Raw genomic sequence first — 19,355 nt, 5'->3', positions numbered from 1 at the left:
AGATCCTCCCCTCCTAGGCTATCTGATCATCCACCTGGCTTCCAGTGATTTCAGATCATTTCATGGCTGTTATCTATGTTCTCTGGTAACAACTACCCAAGGACTGCCTCAGCCAGGTTCACTCATCATGTTTTATTGAAGGCAATGGACTTCCAGCTTGTTAGTCATTACAGTTACTCATTAACTGGAGAAGAACACTCATCTCTAGGTATCCAGGGCAGGCTTTTCCCTGGAAACACACATAAGACCCTCTGGTATAGAGCACAGGATGCTGGCCCATCCTTCCCTCCTTCCCTCCTTACTGGCATTTTACAGTTTTTCCTCTTGTAATTAGCCCACCTTTTCCCAGACACCCATACACATCCCCTGGCAAATGAGCTTCATAAATTGAGTATAGAGTGTAAATATACCTAAAAGCAAAAAAAGAGAAGCAAATTATAATGTTTCAGAAAGTACCCCCTATCCTATATAAAAATCCATATTCATTGTGGGTGAAATATACTTTAGACTCCAAAGTTTCCAAACACCAGTTTTTAGCCTTGGAAGTGTCTTGACAACCGTTTTATTTGGCGGTAGAGAAGTGACAGCTTAGGCCTTTCTTTGCAAAATCCTAGGTATAAAGAAAATGAACTGCAGGGAAATAGATTTCATGAAAACAAGAGTGATTGTAGGAAAGACCCAGACACAGGTCAAAGAGACCGAGGAATCCAGAGGACAATGTTCCTTCTGCGTGACACCTGCCAATGGCAGAGGGGGAAACAATAACAATAACAAAACAAAGATCCAAGATCGTAAAGGAAAGAAAACAAATCAACTGGTTGACATCAAAGCTCCAAATGCCCTTGCCCTTTCTCAGCACAAAAGTGAAGAAGACATTTTCCCTCCTCATGTTCATTTATCCCAGCGGTTCTATCCTACCAGTGAGTATTGACTGAAACAGGCATTTCCTTAACAAAGGAACCTTTCTACAGTGTGGCTAAAAGAGCATAATTAAAAAGAACATTCATTTCCATGTGCTTAGTCTCTCAGACCAAACTGATCTGTTCTTGTAAAGAACAATAATGAGGAGTCATAATAATAGCTAACACATTTTGATGGTCAGTTACATACACTAAGAACTTCACCAGCATCCACTCATTTCACTGCCTCCACAACCTAAGGTTAAGTATTATTAGTCCCACTGTGTGGATGGGGAATCAAAAACTTAAACACAGCAGTTGACTGATCCAAGATTTGGTAAATAATAATAATAACAACTAAAATTTATGAATCTTTGTTTCAGATACCTATTTGATCTCTGTGTATTAATTCATTTAATCATCATCAAACTCCTGCCAGGGGAATCTTTTGTACTCCCATTTTACAGAGACTTAACTCTATAGATTACAGATCTAGTACATGATGGAGCCAGAGTTCTAAATTAGATAGTCTTGATCTCTAGGTGCTTGACTCTAAATCGAGATCTCTCTTACCCACAGTGCTATACTGCTCCTCACACAGAATCATAGTTGTTAGTTTTTTTTTTTAAACTATGCTATATAGAGTAAATATGCAATGAATGTGTGTGCATGAAAGAATAGATAAAGAGAATATCCATCCATCAGCTAAGGCAGGTCAAATTCACAAATTTTGATGATGCCCATAAATGACCAATTCTTTTCCTTCATCTAACTAATAAAATGCTGTTTCCATAGTGAATTATTAATATATTAAAACAGTCTTTGGTATTTATTAAAGTGAAGCCTTAAGCTTATACAACATTCTTGTTCCTGAATTTTCTAGTGTTTCTTTTAAATGAATATGAAAGTTTCATCTCTCCCTCTGGTTATTTATTACTAAGGAAAAGTAATTTGTAGTCTGTTATTATGTATAATTTCCTCTTGAACAGATAGGTAATAAGACAAGCAGATAAATACAAGCATTTCTAAATAGGAAAAGACCAATTAAATCACCTGCTATAAAGTACAATATAAATACTGTCTTGTTAGGCTAGGATTCAAAGCACGGTTTCTTTCAAACTGGTCTGCGGATAGGGAATTAAATGTGGAAAATGTAATTTATATTTCTGGAGCCCTTAGGCCAGCAGGGAAACATGCGATTTCAACTCTGTGCTCAAAGTTGTCTAACTAAAGCTATTTCTGGTCTAAAAAAAAGAGATCTATCACACCTCAATTTTCATGCTATAATTTACTACTGGGGAGAAGAAGATTTTGATTCTGAGAAAGATTTGTAATCTCCAGCTGGAAAGACATTCAATGATTTAATCCATGGTTTTAATAGTAATGCTGGCGTCACAATGGATAGAGATTATATTTCCTGGGAGTAGAAATGTACAGCTTCTTCAGCAAAAGATGCAATGCAACGTGGCTAATAAGGTGCAAGTAACCACAGAATTTTAGGCAGGGCCCTCTTACGAGGCTGGCATGACAGTAAAACTCAATGGCATCATCGTGTGATGAACTTCACAGCATCTCTCTGTGGCAGAAATTATCAAATCTATTATTTACATGAAAAACAGTTGGGAGTCATCAGGTAAGCTCCTGGTCCACTCTAGTGTATGGATCCAGGTCCTACTGGAATCAAGATGGAAACAGCATGAGTTTTAGACTTGATTTGAGTTCTCCTTGTGATTCTGCCAATTGCTGGACAGAGTTCTGCGGAAACTTAATCAAGGCTGGTAACTTGGGACTCTTTTAAAACCACATTAAAAAATTATTTAGTATTTATTTAGAGATTGAGCAGTGAGTGAGAGCAAAGTGGATTAGAAAGACTTTTGGGAGAGGAGCATAGAGTGTTTCTCTGCCACTTAACACAATCCATAATTATCCTCATTATTTATTTGCTTATATTTTATGAATTATCTCTCCACCCACCCACACACATATCAACACATTTGGATATAAGTTCGACTCTTGCCTGTTTTTGTCAGTAGTGCATCCCCAGTGCCTAGAAACATGCCTAATAAATGACTGGCACTCAGTAAATGAGTATTTGCTCAATCAATTAATCAACTCAGTCAAGCTTATTCAGAAGATTAAATGAGATATTATACGTTAGATGATTCTGACTTTTTTTTTTTTTTTTTTGGTGGGGGAGGTAATTAGGTTTACTTCTTTATCTATTCTTAGAGGAAGCACTGAGTGGGACTGAACCCAGGACTTCATGCATGCTAGGCACGCACTCTACCACTTGAGCTATACCCTTCCCCAATTCTGACTTTTGAAAGGAATATAATAACATTTTTGAAACTTTGGTAAGATTAAAGGGCCATTTCTTCAAGAGAAAAGCATTTATACTAGTTTTATAATATAAAGTATATATTTTATAAATGGGGTACATATTTAACCTACTTTTATCTGAAAAAAAATTTGCAGAGAAGGTAAATTATGCAGGCCTCTCTTAGCAAAAGTCTGTTTTCCATTAACTGTTCCAATAATTTATAACTCAAAAGTATAAAGTAGAAAATTTCACATGCTTACATATATATCTCAAACTGATTGCAACTAAATTCTGTGGAAACTCATGTGGAAATAGATGGCCCTAAATATGAAAGAATTGCCCAGGATAGACTGGGATTTCAAAATTGTAGAATAGATAAACAAGATTATACTGTATAGCACAGGGAATCACAGAGGAATAAATGTGATAATGAGTGGGTATATGTCCATGTATGACTGAATAATTGTGCTGAATACTAGAATTTGACACAACATTGTAAAATGATTATAAATTAATAAAAGATGTTTTAAAAAAAAGAATTGCCCAAACTACAGGGCTAAAATGGGGCAAAAAGACTTCAAGCTTTCAAAAACTGATTTGCATGTCACATCTCTTCCCATTTTCTATTCAGTTCAGTTTGAAAGACCATCACAGACACACGCTTTCTCTATCTTTGGTAAGGCACTTTCTATGAGGTGGTTAGTCCAATCCAAAGACTCTGCTAATTTACTTTTTGATAGGTTTCACACTTTTCATCTAATGCAGTAGCCCAAAAGTACCTGGTGCACTTATAATTATCATTAAGATCTTACTACATTAAGTATCTTATAGAATATGAAATACATAATTAAATAACTCACTCAAAAATAAATACATGAGAAAATGGGAAATAATTCCCCAAATAGTTAACTATCAAGGAAATCTATAGCTACTTATTCTGCTGTTGTCCTGGTCTAATCTCCTCTAGGACCAGGTACAAAAGAAAAAGTTTATAAAATCTTCTTCAAAGTGAAAATCAGCATGCCACATAAGGAAATGCACAAGCTTTGGGCCCAGAAAGACTTCACCTTATATCTTGGCTCCTCTAATAACTAATTCTGGGACAGTTATTTGACTACAACTCTAAAATGGAAAGCTAATGTGCCCATTGCAGGCAAGTTAAAGATTAAATGAAATAATGTTTGCAGTGTCTGAGTAGCGCTCAGTAACTGCTTGTTATGGTGATTGTTGATAGAATGGAAAATAAAGGTCAATTCTCCACAGTAAGGCAAAGCACCATAAAAAGTTAAAAAAATTCAGGACAATCTAATCAAATAATAAGTGTGGCAAATAATGTACATTTGCTTGAATTGTCCAACTTGACTCCCATTCTTCTGAGGGAAGAGGGGAGGAGGGAAGATGACTGAAAGTCTTATTGAGCAGCTCTCAATCTGTCTCTCTCTGTGACACACAGGATAGATGGCAGTCATATGTGTAAGTCATTCCTGTGTACAATTTCTGGCAAGAAAAATAATTCCATCTGTTTCTCTCCCACTCAGAATAAGCTACTGCAACACAAGTGAGCATGAAATTACTATTGAGATAGGCCGGAACCTGCTCTAGTGCACTTTCAAAAGAAATAATTTGCAAATGTATATATTTAAACTATCATTCCTTACGCATTTCTTGGGATACATTTTATAACTGACCAAGATTCATTTTTATCATTTCATGAATGAGTAGACTGAGGCCCAGAGGGATTAAATGGCTGGCCCAGAGTCAAACAGTGAATCTGCAGCAAAGCAAGAACCAAATCCAGAGTTCTTTCCACACAAATTGTATCTATATCTTAAGGCTCTAAATGGCCCTCTGTTTCTCAATACCTCTCAAGGTACCATATTCTAGCTGCACAGTCAAAACTTAAGAATTCCATGATGTCCACTCTTTTTGACATATTTAAATTTCTTTTTGCCTTTCCTAGGATGGTGGACATTTGGAAAACGTCTGCTATTTAATTTTATTCAGCATATATTCATTAAGGCCAAGCATGTTCTAGGTCTGGGGATCCAGGAGTGAACAAAACAAAATATCTCTGCCTTCATGTCTACTGGAAGAAATGAACCGAAAATAAAATGAAACAGAATTACACTTAAACATGTAAACACTTAAATATTAAATTAAAAATATAGTCATTTAGATAGTGATAAGTGTTGAGGAGAAAAATAAAGCAAGGAAGGGATGGCACAGGAATATGTGGGAGGAAGTTCAATTAACAACCTGATGTATTTTAATTCATTGCCATTTGATAATGAGAGACAGAGGACTGAGGGACAGTCAGTCCTAAAACGTGCCCAATCATGTCAGTGAAATATCCATCAACTGCATTATCTCCCAAGGGAGCCTCCATTTTAATTAGGCAACGCCACATTTAGCCAGCAGGAGAATCTGCCCCGCTATCTGGAGAGGCATGGAGGAAAATCAGATCCTAGTCAAAACTACTAGCAACCAGAATATGGCAAGACTGTGCTCAAAATTATTCTATCCCCCTTTCTTTATATCCTTTATTATTTTGAAAATGATTTACTATTATAGTTACAATATTTAAAAATTTTTATTTGCCTTATCCTAAGCTTAAAGCACTACACTAAACAGGTTTTTGATTGGGTATGTTTTCCTGCCTTCTCTGTACACTATGAATATTGTATAAAATGAAGGTATAATATGATATTCAGAGAGCGAGTTTCTGAATGATTATTGCTTATTCTACCTTAGAGGTTTGAAAATGATGCTTTAAGATTTCTTAACTGTTTTCAGTGATTGTTCATTTTGATTGTCTGACATCCAAGTGCATGTATATTTTCAATGTCATGTTCATTGCCAAAATAAAAATCTCTGTCTTCTCAACAATATGACCCAATGTCCTTGTGCACAATACTGATTTCCATGTATAGCATAAAAACCAAGGTTAAAATGAGAATATTTTGGTCTAATGTAAGAAGGGAGAGTGAAGTCTACAGCGCTGTGATTGCTCAGTGCTAGCAAATCTTCACAGTGAGCAAAGAGGATATAAAAATCTCTCTGTTTTCTTGTTTTTAATTTTTCCAATAGTGCAGAAACTGAGAAAGGCATCTGATAGGCTTATGAGACATTAATCTAGGACAGCATTCCGCATCTAATGAGATCTGATGAGCACTTACTTTCAATTGCCTTGATTTTATTTTCCCATGGGACACAAGCAGCTTTGAAGTTCTCAAAATCACGGAGAAATTTTGCCCATTTCTGAAAAGAAAGTCAAGTACAACAGTAAAACCCAACTGCTTATTTGTCAAGGGGTTTATCCTCGACCCCCATCCCCAAATACCTCAAGACAATGAGCTTGCAAAGATCTCTGAAGCTTTTTGTAAAAAAGTGAGACGCTGGGTTTCACTTGCTTCCCTATTTGCCACCTACCCCTAGACCAGTTTAATTAAAAAATGTTTACTGACTCTCTGTTTCACGAAAAATATGCTGACCACTGAGAAAGATCTGTTTACTCTGCCAGACAGTAAGAGAGCAGGGACTGAGTTAGCACCTAATAAGGTGATTGGCAAATGGTATGTGTTTAATTAAATATTCACTGCATGAAGAAATTAATGAAATATAAATAAGACATAGTTCCTGCCTTGAAGGGCCTCTGGGCCTACTCGAGTAGACTGTACATAAATAGGTAATTTCCATACAGGATGATAAGTGTTATGAGTTTCCACTCTAGTAGAGGTAGAACAGTCAGCTAAGGGCATGGTGCTGTACTAAAGGGAAGAAGAAAAAGGATCACAAGTTCGTTTTTATGAAAGGTCTTCCTTCCATTTTCCCCAACAATGTTGGGCTACCCATGATCAAGAGGACCACTAGGAAGAATGGGAATGGGGTAGATAACCTTCCTCGCATGTGTACACATGACGCTGGGGTAATGTGTGAGCTAGACAGGCATGAAGAGCCTAAATCAGATCTGAGACAAGTCTGAAATTCAAAAGATTAGCTAAACCAGAAACAACCCAACTGTTCATCTACTACAGAATGGATATATAAATTCTAGTATCTTCATACAATGAAATGCAACACATTAATAAAAATGAATTATAACTCCCACAACGTGGTTGTATCTCATGAACATAACATTGCATCAAAGAAGCCAGAAACAAAAGCATACATACTGTATGATTCCATTTATTTAAATTGTAAAAACAGACAAAACAAATCTATGAGATATATATATAATGTATATAAATATATATCATAGGTGTATCTGTATGTTTCATGTTTAAGATACATGAACTTTATTCACAAACCTCCATCTTTATGAGAATATTTTTAGCTTACAGGTGGTATAACATTTGTAAAGAGGGGATATTAATACCCACATGCCTACTTTACTGTGAGAATTAAATACGGAAGGATTTTTATATAAGGATGCAATTTTTATGGAAGGATTTAATTCAGTGCTTGGCATGTAGTAAGTGCTAAATAAATGTTAGTTTCTTTTCTATCTTTTCCAAAAATCTTTATTTATATTGGCATATCATTTGTTTTTTCTTATTTTCTATCCAATTTGTAGTTGATGTTCCTTGTAGAGAAGAGCTATATGGCTCTATAACTTGTAGACATTTTGAGAAAGAAATCTTGACCCAGAAGCCCTTAACTCCCAGGGAATGAAATGGAAGGCACAGTCTTTTACATTTGGAAGTGATAAAATCACACAAGTCAGTCTTTTGCCATAATTCAATGTTTCTCAACTTATTTTGTATTTTAACTCCTCTAAGGAGACTTTTTGAACAATATTTTTCCTGAAGTGCTCCTTCCCCAAATTTTAGTAACACAGATATACTGTGCATCTGCGTTTTATACATATGAGGTGTAAGATTTTTTTCACTCTCTCAGAACGGAACCAATTTCACCCACCTTGGAGGCAATATGGCTTCCATTGAGCGTACATGGCATCAATCAAACTGGGTTATGAAAATACTTACCTTGGCCATCATCATCTTAAATGCAAACCATTGTTTTCCTTTCCCTTTCCCAAGAGCCCCTTCATTTTCATTCACAAATTTTTTTGCTTCCCTGAGAAAATAAAACAAAATAAGGAGTGGGTGGGGGTGGGTTGAAATTAATACAAGATAAAAGTAATGGACATTTAATTTTATTAGGTCTACTGCCTTATTTCTTCTAGACTCTTCTAGAAGAAGCTGAATTTCATAACCTTGGGACTTGTAATGGCTGTTTACGTTTTTTAATTCTGCCCAGGAAGGATAAGATATTTTAGTCTCACTTATTAATCAGCTGGAGTCATCAAAAAGCAAGAAGTTTATGCTAAGTGTCAAAATCAAGAACCCTAGTTCTTCTCATTTCTACCACGTATAAAACTGGATCTGAAGTTTGCTTCAGATTCTGGTAGTCAGGCTGCTTATTTTAAAATACTTTCTTTCCTTCTTTTTTAGAGAATTACTTTAAAAAAATAGGGCAGAGAGTTTAGGACAAACTGACACTTATTGACCTGAGTTTAATCTCACAAAAGCAATTATGATTTAAAACAAAAAAATCAGATGTAAAGTAAACAGGATTGAGGGAAGAGAGAAAAGGAAAGAATGCTTTTTTGGCCTCACAGTCAGAAAAGGCTTTAAATTTAAACTTTAACATTATTCCCAAATATTTATACATTTATAGTAGTCACATTAGTGTCTGCGTATGTGTTAAAAAGCATTAATTTATCAAAATGGATAAGGTAAACATGTTAAATATACTACAATTTTTATAATCATTTTAATCATTTTTGCGACTGTTGTTTGTTTGATATAGAAAAGATTTTTTAAAATAGAGGCAGTCCAGACTTGTCTTGACCTCTCAGGGGCCATAAAAGGCACAACCCAAGAGAACCCCAGGGATAACCCAAACCTGGATGTTGGGTCTATAGGTACAATGCTGCTGTCAAGTTGGTGGCCCTCGGAATATGTGGTTTTACAGACAAGGTCTTTTAGCACATGACTATAAATAAACAACACACAAAGTATTCTTAAAAAAGTGAAAAGTTGATGAGGGAATTTTTGTAATCCTTAGTATCAGTGCTAAACTCATGGTATTACAATGCCCAGTGATCAAAACAGCACATGTCTGCTATCTTAGCCAATAACTACAAAATGGTACCCCATTACTCACCTACGCATGTGCACCCACCCATATTCTGCCATAAAAACACAAGCACAACAGAGAAGATTTTCTTCAGTCATCAGACAGACTCCCCACATCAGTTTCTTGATGGCAGGGACAATATTTTTTCCTTTTGTGTCTCCCACAGCATTGCCCATTACTTTGACCATAGGAGATGTTTAATAAACTTAAACCTTCTTCAAACAGACCTGAATGGCATAACTGAGACAGGGAAGTATCTAATAATTGTATTTTCCACATCAATTAATGCTTGAAGGCAAAGCCATTCTCGGCTTTGGGGCTGCACCCTTACTTATTAGTCTTCTCAGAAACTTAATAGGGGAATGGAGAATTATTAGACTGGCCTTGTCAAACACTCTGATATTTGACATAACTTCTGAGCTGCGAAGATGAATTGAAAAACAGTTTCTAAAACATTCTCCACATTCTGACATGTTCAGGATAAACTGAGCTCTCATGGCTGGGTTTTTGGGTCCAGCAGTCAAGAAAACACATCGTATTTAAGCTTCAACTCTGTTGTAGAGATAAGACAGGAACGAGTGTGGTACCTAGCAGACACTATAAAATGTTGAACTGATCTAAACTGAAAATCAAGTAACTTGAGTTCTAACCCAGCCTCTGTGATTTGTCTCTATAACCTTGCCCACATTTCTGACACTCTCTAAACATGTTGAGGGGTTCCCTGCTTCTCAGAGGAAAGCCCACTTGCTCAAGATTCGTACACACCTGAGCAAGTTCAGACACAGATTCCCTCAGTTACTTAGCTTTTAACAGGGCAGGGTTCTCAAACAAACAAAAATTGGGCAATTGCTTCCCAGTTGGCCGGGGTGGTGGTGAGAATAAGGTGAGATTACAGATGTAGAAGTGTTGAAGGAAATATTACACTGTCAATTCCACTGTAACACTTGTTTTGAAACTGAGAATTTGTTCTAACATAATTGTTATATGATGGAACAATTTGAGCATAACACAGATTTTGTGTTTGCTTATTTGTGACTTTATCTAAAGAAACACTAAGTAAATGCAAAACACGGCATCTAGCTTAGCCAAGCAGTGCACACACAAAATGCACACACCTCATCAACCAGCTACCTCACAGCATCCCACATGTTTTCTAGAAAAGCCACATCCATTCAGAGCTGGTGTTACAATGACCCTCTTTCCATGCTTCACAATAATTTAGAAATTGCAACCTTGTTGTTTCCACAAGAAAATTTCTGGCCTTTTATGAGGTTAACTGCCATATTTATTGCAATGTTTATGTATTTCTTAACCATTTAACATATGTAAAACGTTGCTGCCACTTTATTAAATCTCTCTTTTTTTAATATGTCACTGATGATGTTTTGAATATTGTGCCCAATCCTTATTTTTCCTATAAGCCCTGTAGTTTTCATTACCCAATTTTGTACAGTGTGTTGATTTTTAAGAACCTATACATCCTGTTTTAGCAATTATTTGACATCAACAATTTTGAAATTCATAAAACCTTGTATACATAGGAACTATCACATCATTCTCTATTTTAATAAACACATATAAATAGAGAATCAAAAATTCTTCTTAGTAAAAAAAATTAAAGTTTGTTTTTCAAATGTAATGAAGTGACTACTTTATGGGCATATCCACTACTCTTGGTTTTTAGCAGATAATTAAAGAGCATCACTTTGGCCTATTAGAATGATACCACTTTCCAGCTGAGAGGCCAATTAGAAAACATGACTGCTCTAAGCAGTCAGAAGTGTAAAGAAATAGCTATTCCTCCATATTTCTGACAAGATTTTTTATTTTGGGAGCTGATGATTATGTTACAGGAACACTAAACTAACAAGATTTAAGAGAGAAAGAGGGAAGTCAAGGTTATAACCAAATCTAAAATACCACCAAATTAATTATGAATTCATTTAACAATATAGAATCCATTTACACGGCATGCATAAGGTTTTTTTTAAATATAATTTTCCTTTGAACAATCTAAACACTTTTTTACTTTTTGTCTTTTAAATTGCCAAGTTCTCCCTGATGCTAGGTATAGCTTCATATTTCTCTTCCAATTACTACTCCACCTTTACATATCCTGACTTTGGTTTTTTAAACAAAAATCTGGACTTAATTCTAATCTCAAGTGTGAATTTATTCTTCTCTCCCTAACGTCCTACCCCTCCTCCATTCTCTAAGAGAACTTCCCCAAATTTCACACCAAAGGAATCTCTGAACAGTCCTTCTAGCCCCTCCTGCTCCCACTGCCCACCCTGGCCAAAACAACTACTAGATTCAACTCATCAGAAGTCTGAGGGATGACATTAAAGCAAAGCCGGGGGTATGGAGTGGGTAGAGGATGGTCATTAAGCAAGAACAGATTCCTGACCCTCTAATCTGATGCTCTTGGGGTGTAAGAAAGTGTCTTGCTTAGACGAGGGAAAAAGAAAGAACACACCCTAATATTATTTTCAGGGCTGACCTTGGCAATGGGCTGGCATGATTTCAGAAGAAAAGAAAGCTAGTATCACCCAATCCCATCCTCCCTGGTAACAGATTTCTTAACCAGAAGACATCTTTCATTGTGCAGTTAAAAACAAGATACAAAAAGAAAGTATCCAATACGGAGCTAAACACTGACTGATACTTATCACGCTAAAGTACCCATGACAGAGACCAAGATGCAAGAAAACAGAAAGAGTCTTTGAAAACTAAAAAGCAAAAGAGTTTCTTTGTATTTTTCCTGTAGTTAATCCATTTTCCTACACATTTGTACTGATCTGGATAATTTAAAGGGATTTTTCTATGTGGCTAAAATGAAATAGGCTTTTGTGGATAAACTTTGAATATCTATTGGCCTCAAACCATCCAAATGTCTGACTGAAAAATGTGTGTCATCCCCTTGAATTGCATTCAACAAAAGCTGCCTGCCAACACTGTAATCCAGTCTCCAGGTCTCAGAGCTCAAAGCCCTGGTACAATATGCACAGTTCTCTGAGCTGTAACCCCAGACCTAAGGATAAATAATAGAGGAAGGTCTATTTAATGACAGTAATACCTGGCCTCATAATTCATTTATCAACCCCTTGTGTTGGTAATTGGAATAATAAGGTTTCATGGGCTTTCAAGCATGCTTTCACAGTTACTTGAAGGCGCACACTTTGGCCTAACTTACAAAATAGATAATTTACCCATAACACATGAGACAACCCTGATTACACAAGGGAGTTAGGACATGTCATGCTGCCTTTGACACATGCTCATTGCAGGAAACACGTTCCTCATTTGGGTTAGGTTAAGTTGACTTTTCTTTCCTCTTGTTTTCAGTTTAGCAGTATCATTGAGCAACCAATTTATTTCTCAAATAAATGAAAGCCTTTTCAAAACTAGTCTTTAAGGCAACTGTAATCAAAACTTGTACTCACGAGCACTACTTCCCAGTAAAGGGATCAGAAGAATGAAAAGTCTTTTGCTAAGAAGCACTGCCATTTAAAAAAATTTGACCAATTTAAATTGACTAGAAGTCAGAACTCTGACTTTTCCTAAAATATTACTGAGTAACTGAAAGAAAGTTGAGGGGGTAAAGAAGACAGCCTAAACGTACAGAGATTGAAAATAAGGATTATAGGCCTTCTAGATAATATAACTCCATAATTAGACTGATGGAATTATTTTAAATCATCCTACACCAGAAGTGATGATTCAAAATGTGTTGTTATAACAGGGATGCTAGTGGCAGTAGTTGCAATGGTTAAGATGTTTAGTTGTTTCATCTATAAAACAGATAGTAATAGCTATTCCATAGGGTTGTTGCATGCTTTCTAGGAAAAGATGTGTGTAATTTGTTTAGTAATAATGTATGCAATGTACCGGGGCAAACAGTAAGAGTGCTATGAATAACAACTGTTATTGACAGCAACAGTACCATAGGGCTGACTTTAAGTTTTAGGCTGACTCTCTAAACTACACAGTTGAGAAAGGACTAGATACTTCCAGGCAAAACGCTGAAGAAAGGCAGCCCATTTCTCCTCAGATTGTCATGCTGCTGAGATGCGGGAGTAGTGGGCATTGTTCTTGCTACTAAGTGAACAGGAGAGAATTCAGCCTCACATCTGAGGCCCACCGAGAGGGCCCAGGTGCCAGGGTTCAGAAGTCCCGGGTGTGAGCCAGCGGGCGAGGAGGCGGTGGCGGGCGCAAGCCCGAGTCCTGCCCCGCCGGGTGGCGCTCTGCAGAGAGCTCAGGACGCGGGGGCAGTCAGGGAGCCTCTGTGCCAAGAGGCAAAAAGAGAGCTCCCTCCCTTGAGTAGGACCACATTCTGTCCAGTTCTGTGATCTGTAACTTATAACAGAAACAGATTTGAGTCCTGGCTCTGTCACATACTAGCTGTGTGCTCTTGGGGAGATGTTGTTGATCCCAAGCTTTCTCAGCTGTAAAATGTGATCAGCAACAGTAACAGCAAAAACCGCTAATATACCAAGTGTTTGCCATAAACCAGGCACTATTTATGTCCATTGTCTCATTGAATCCCCACCAAATCCTGCAGGGTGGGAACTATTATCATCCCCATTTCAGAGATGAGGAACCTGAGGCTTGGATCAGTAAAATAAGTGTCCGAATTTACCCAAAGTGTAAGTGGCACAGCTCAGTTGGGAACAGAGTTCAGCATCTCCAGTTTTCTCAGAATAACATCATTATTTACCTCATAGGGTTGGTATAAGGACATATAAAAGTTGAGACAACATCAGCAAAGCAGTACTTGGTATCTCATGGGTAAGTGGTACTTTTGATTATTATTTGAAGATATCTATTATTTTTCTGGGGAAATGTTTATGAGACATTAGGTGAAACTTCAGAATAAAGAACAAGTTGTACACTGTCTTCACAACTGTGTAAAAATTGTGTATATAAATGGCTGAAGACTGGGCAATTACACAAATAATCAGTTCCTCTATTTTCCAAACTTACAATATTGTCATACAGTTTTATTTACAGTAATAAAAGTTTAGATTTTTATCTGTTTCAAGACACAGTGCCACATGAATTTTTTTTAAAAAATGAATGCAGTTCTATGCTTTTCTGTGAGGCATTCATAATTCCATTAGAAAGTTAAGACATAGATTAATATTTAGGGCATCATTTAACTACTACCAAATGAGTAAATGGTAAAATTACAGTGTTGGAAGATATAGATGGGAGACTATGGTGATTAGAAGGAACCTTGAACAAAAGGAGGATTCAGTTACATGGTCAAGGTTGCAGAAAGGACATTTCAGTGCAGGGAAATGGTGTGAGCAATGGTGAATACATGGAAATGCACCTGGGGTCTTCAGGTCTTCAGACGATAAAGAAAACAGTTCACGTGCTTTAAAAGGAGGAGCTGGCATGCCCCCAATTCTGCACTGCTTAACTGCCAGGTTAAGCAGTGTAGAATTCATCCTGATGTCAGTAAGGACCCAGGAGCATTTTTCAGCAGAAAACTGGTAAGTTCAGTGCAGTGTGCTATATGAAAAATGTTGCAACAATGATGTGCAAGATGAACTGAAGGGAAAAAAAATGAGAGGCTGAATGTGATTTGATTTCTAATGCCTTTACACAGGCTGGTTCTTCTTTCTGGAAAGCCCTTCCCCTCTTTTCCACCTGTTTTCTTCCTTTTCATTTTCAGTTCAACAGCCAGGCCAACACTACAGCTTCTCCATAAGGCCTTTCCTGATTCTTCTAACATTCCCCTCCAGCCCCAGGTAATTTTACCTCTGCCCTTTATGTGGTAGTCACCTCATGTGTTGTAGTTAACCTATGGTCCATTTTCACCATTGCACTAGGATTTCCTGAAGGCAAAGTCCATGTCTTTTGTTCTAATTTCCCAATATTTAATATAGCACCTGGCATAGAAGTGATTTTCAACAAATGCTATTTGAATGAATACCTATAGGAAGACTGGATGTTAGTTGGGCTGTGATTCCTAAACTACCCACATACACCTCAGAATCACCTGTGGGATCTTTTAAAAATTCCAAGGCCCAAGTGTCCCCATCCCCAGACCACTTAAGTCCCAATCTCTAGGGGTGGGACATAGGTATCAGCACTTTTTAAGGTCCCTGAATGATTCCAAGTTGAGAACTAAATTTGGAATGAAATCAAATTTTATTTATTGAGACTAGTAAATTTAAGAGAGTTTTATGTGGCCAAGCAGTTGTTGGGGGAGGTTGGGCTAAAAAGCTATTACATTAAATATAATTGTTTTGGTGCCCCCTTGCATTGGCAATACTTCGCATAATTTGAAACTTGATAAATTTCTTTTGGGGAATAACTTTACTTTCCAAGTCCCTAGCTCACTCTTTATCTTATATCCCTACAAGTTAACTGACTAAAAACATATGAAACAATCTGAAAACAAGCAACAAAGAACAAGTAAAAAACAAGTAAAAATGTTGCCTGTATATTCATATAACCACTTAGCCTATATGTGTGACTTATTCTGGTGTGCTTCCTTTTAGTAGCACCATTTCACAGATTTCACAGATTTATATATATATATACATATATACAGAGAGAGAGTTCACTAAGACCTCTAAAAATTTTATCAGCAATAAACGTTAGAATGATCTGTGCATAAAGAGTTCTTAAGACAATTTTTTCATGAGCTGTGATGACATTCATGGAGATGTGTCAAAGCCAGCTGCTGGTGTTGGTAAATAACCAAAGCAAAGCTTGGGTAGGTCAAATCTGTATTAAGTTCAAAGTTACTACCCATAGAAAGTCTTCAGACCTAGGATGACTTCTTTGCTCTCTGGGGCTACGAACTAATGCTAATTTTCATGGCTGGCTTAAATGTCAAAGAAAAACTCAAACATATTTCAGTTGTACCCTAGAGGTCAGTCAAGCATCTCAGAGTAATTTTAGATGACTGAAGGGAGAAACAACATAGCCGGGCTTTAGTGGTTTAATAAAGAAAGCACATTAGGTCCTCTTTCTACTCGCTGATTAAATTTTTCCTAATTCTGCTCTATCTGGTTAATTTAAGAATCAATTTATGGTTAAAAAAAATCCTGTCTATTATAATAGCAGGGAGAGAGGAAAGAAGATCATATAGGTTTTCCCAGGAGCTGAAAGCCTGTGCTGAGTTTTAGATATTGGTCACAGAATAAACTGGGTGTCTGCCATACAAGATCACAGGAAAATTCTAAAGTTTGTAACATTATCAGCAGACACAATGTGCAACTAAGTTGATATAAAGAATTCTTTCTCCCTCTAAAGCAAGCTATAATAGTAACTTTATCAATATCTCTCCAGATCTTATTAAGCTCTATATCAAGGATTTTGTTTGTTTGTTTGTTTTATTTTGGTTTTCGCTTTTGTTTTAATGAATCAATTAAGCATACAATTAGAAACACTAACACCTGAAAGTAGGGGTAGCATTACGTGGGCTGCAGAGTTCTAAGACATCTAGGTGTATCCTAGTCTACCATTATCGCTTTGGCTTTTGAACAGAAATCAGATTTGCAGAAAATGTATCCTTAAAGCCACAACTGAATTTTAAGATCAAGAGCTTAAGAGTAATTAAAAAAAAAAGTTAAATCTAAAAGCTTGCCTCAACTATTCTCAACACCAAAGATTTGCAAAATGGTAGTGTATCTTCTCCCTACCTTTACTGTGGGAAAATTATACTCAGAATTAGGTAGAAATAGCACTGAAAATATAGATTGCTGTACATAGCTGCAAGAAGGACCCATCTAAAATTCTGGTCAACAAATAAATTTATTTTATTTCTATAATTTTTTCATTCTCCTTTTCTAAGTGTATATTGAGTGTGTTTTATTTTTAGCAATGAGTTAAGTGCTTTGAAAGGAATTTAAAAAAAAAAGTATATTCCTTTCTAAAGCTTAAACTCCATTAAGAAAAGAGAGATATAGGTTCATATAATTGTTACATCACAGTGGTAGACAGCCTTGAGGTGAAAAGGGAGAGGGCAGTGAAGGCTTGAGAGCTTGTTGAAGATGCTATTGATGAGATAAGAATTATACTAGACATTAAAGGGCTGACAGAATTCAAGTAGGCAGAGAAAGGCATTCCAGGTATCGGTCTACAGGAATTTCCCTAACAAAGAAGATCTTTCCACTGTGAATCTCATATTCTTAGATATACTAATATTCAGGGACTGGTAGACAGAATTGTGCTAATTTTACTTTGTTCATGAGCATTCTAATCAAACATGTTTAATGAATTCTCGATACTGTGAACCAGAAGGATTCACAAAGCACTGACTCAGAGTGAGAGGAGCTGTTCCGCTTTCGAAGTTTTGGTAAAATATTTCTGCACAATACCTGTGTGTTCATATTCACAGCCTGGTCAACATTTTTAAGTATTCTGAAATATTTTTGTGGTGATATTTAGGAATACAAGAAAGCCTTAGTTTTCTGTTAGAACAGTATTTTCTGCCTTTTGATCCATGAGTGGGCAAGAAACTTAAAATGATAGTTCAGTAGGTTCTGCAAATAATCAAGACTACCTGGGAATTTGATCGCTTGCCACAAGACAAACTTAGCTGTGCAGTCTCTCCCAGCCATTTGACAACACAACTTAGGTGAGGTCACCCACAGAGCAGATTATGCTCTTATGTGAACTAATCTTTCTGTTGAGTTGACCTGGAGTCTTATGATTTCAGTTTTCTTCCATAGCTTCCTTTCTAAGCTTCCCTGATCCTTGTGATCAATCACTGATCAAGAAACTCTATAATGCTGGATGCATAAAATATAAAAATTAATTCATCCAAAGAGTCATGTATCTTTATATAGACATTTGAGTGTGAATGTGTATGTATATGTGTAATAGCACATACATATATATGTGTATATGTATATTGCAAAAGCATAATTAACATGACAATTTGAAAGAAATGATTTATATCTAATTTTAAAATTTCTAATTTTCAGGACAGAGGGACTCTTAGACACATTATACTGAATATGTAAAACTATTCCCCTTTCTTCTATTCATCTAATTCGTTATGATATTCTAATATCATGTTCTCCAAACATTGCTTTTAGTATATGCATTTCAACAAGGCATAACCATTTTAACTCTATAGCAACAAGCTTATTTAAGTTCCCCAAAGTAGTATTCTACCTACTATTTCTTGGTCATATACATAAATCATCTTCAAAAGTGTCTTATTATAAACTTGATAAAGTTAAGGGTTATCTTCACAATTAGTATCTTATCTGAGATCTGGATGATGCTTTCCCAAAGCAATAAGGACATATTTCTCAAATTAAGCTTATTTTGTGCTTATCATGTGCACTTTTGCTTTCCTTTTTACTGTTAATGTATTATGTCAAATATATTTAAAAAGCATTCCTAAATGATTTTTAAGTGATAATTAATGAATATCTGCTTTTAATCACTTTTCAAAGATCATATATTTATGGATAGTCTAATAACAAGTTGTGAAAATTAGCTATCACTGACAGCTAAAAGTCTAAAGAGGGCAAGGCAAGCTAGGTAAATTGCTATCTATCAAATATTCTTGGAGGGTAGAATACTCTGGCAAGCTGGGAAAATTAATTCCATGTGTCTTTCCATATATAAACACTGATTGATAATACTCAAGAATGCAGTATACAATGAAATTCAATTAAGAAGATGAAAGTAACCACACTTTTATCTTAAAGAAACCTTTAGAACTTTCTTATGTCTAATATTAATTTTGTATTATAATTATTATTGACAGTGTGCCATTTTTAAAAATCCCTCTTTATTTGAACTCTAGGATTACTTGAACTCTGGATAAATGGATGTTTATGGAAGGTAGCAAATGAGATTGACTGCCATGAATCTTGGTAAGCAATCTTGAATATCAGCATTTTTAGACTTATTTTTCCAATAACTAATACCCTTCCACCAGCCATCTGAGGCAGAAGTTCAGGCTGATTTAAATAGGCTGTATGTTTGAGATTCTGAGGTAGATACAAGAGCCATAA

The 19,355-nt window shown here is 36.1% G+C and overlaps 1 protein-coding gene across 1 annotated transcript in view; it reads right to left on the bottom strand.

The window, feature by feature from the left end:
• The window catches only part of TMC1 (transmembrane channel like 1), a 317,967-nt gene that overhangs the window by 59,053 nt on the left and 239,559 nt on the right, over window positions 1–19,355 (bottom strand). The window contains exons 8-9 of the mRNA XM_072959593.1: window positions 8,205–8,295; window positions 6,396–6,477 (exon numbers count right to left, since the gene is read on the bottom strand). Coding sequence (XP_072815694.1) covers window positions 6,396–6,477; window positions 8,205–8,295 — 173 coding nt within the window. The remainder of the gene's footprint in view (window positions 1–6,395; window positions 6,478–8,204; window positions 8,296–19,355) is intronic.

This window comes from Vicugna pacos, chromosome 4 (genome assembly GCF_048564905.1).
Source record: "Vicugna pacos chromosome 4, VicPac4, whole genome shotgun sequence".
Taxonomy (NCBI): Eukaryota; Metazoa; Chordata; class Mammalia; order Artiodactyla; family Camelidae; genus Vicugna; species Vicugna pacos.
This window is presented reverse-complemented; position numbering and strand designations above follow the sequence as displayed.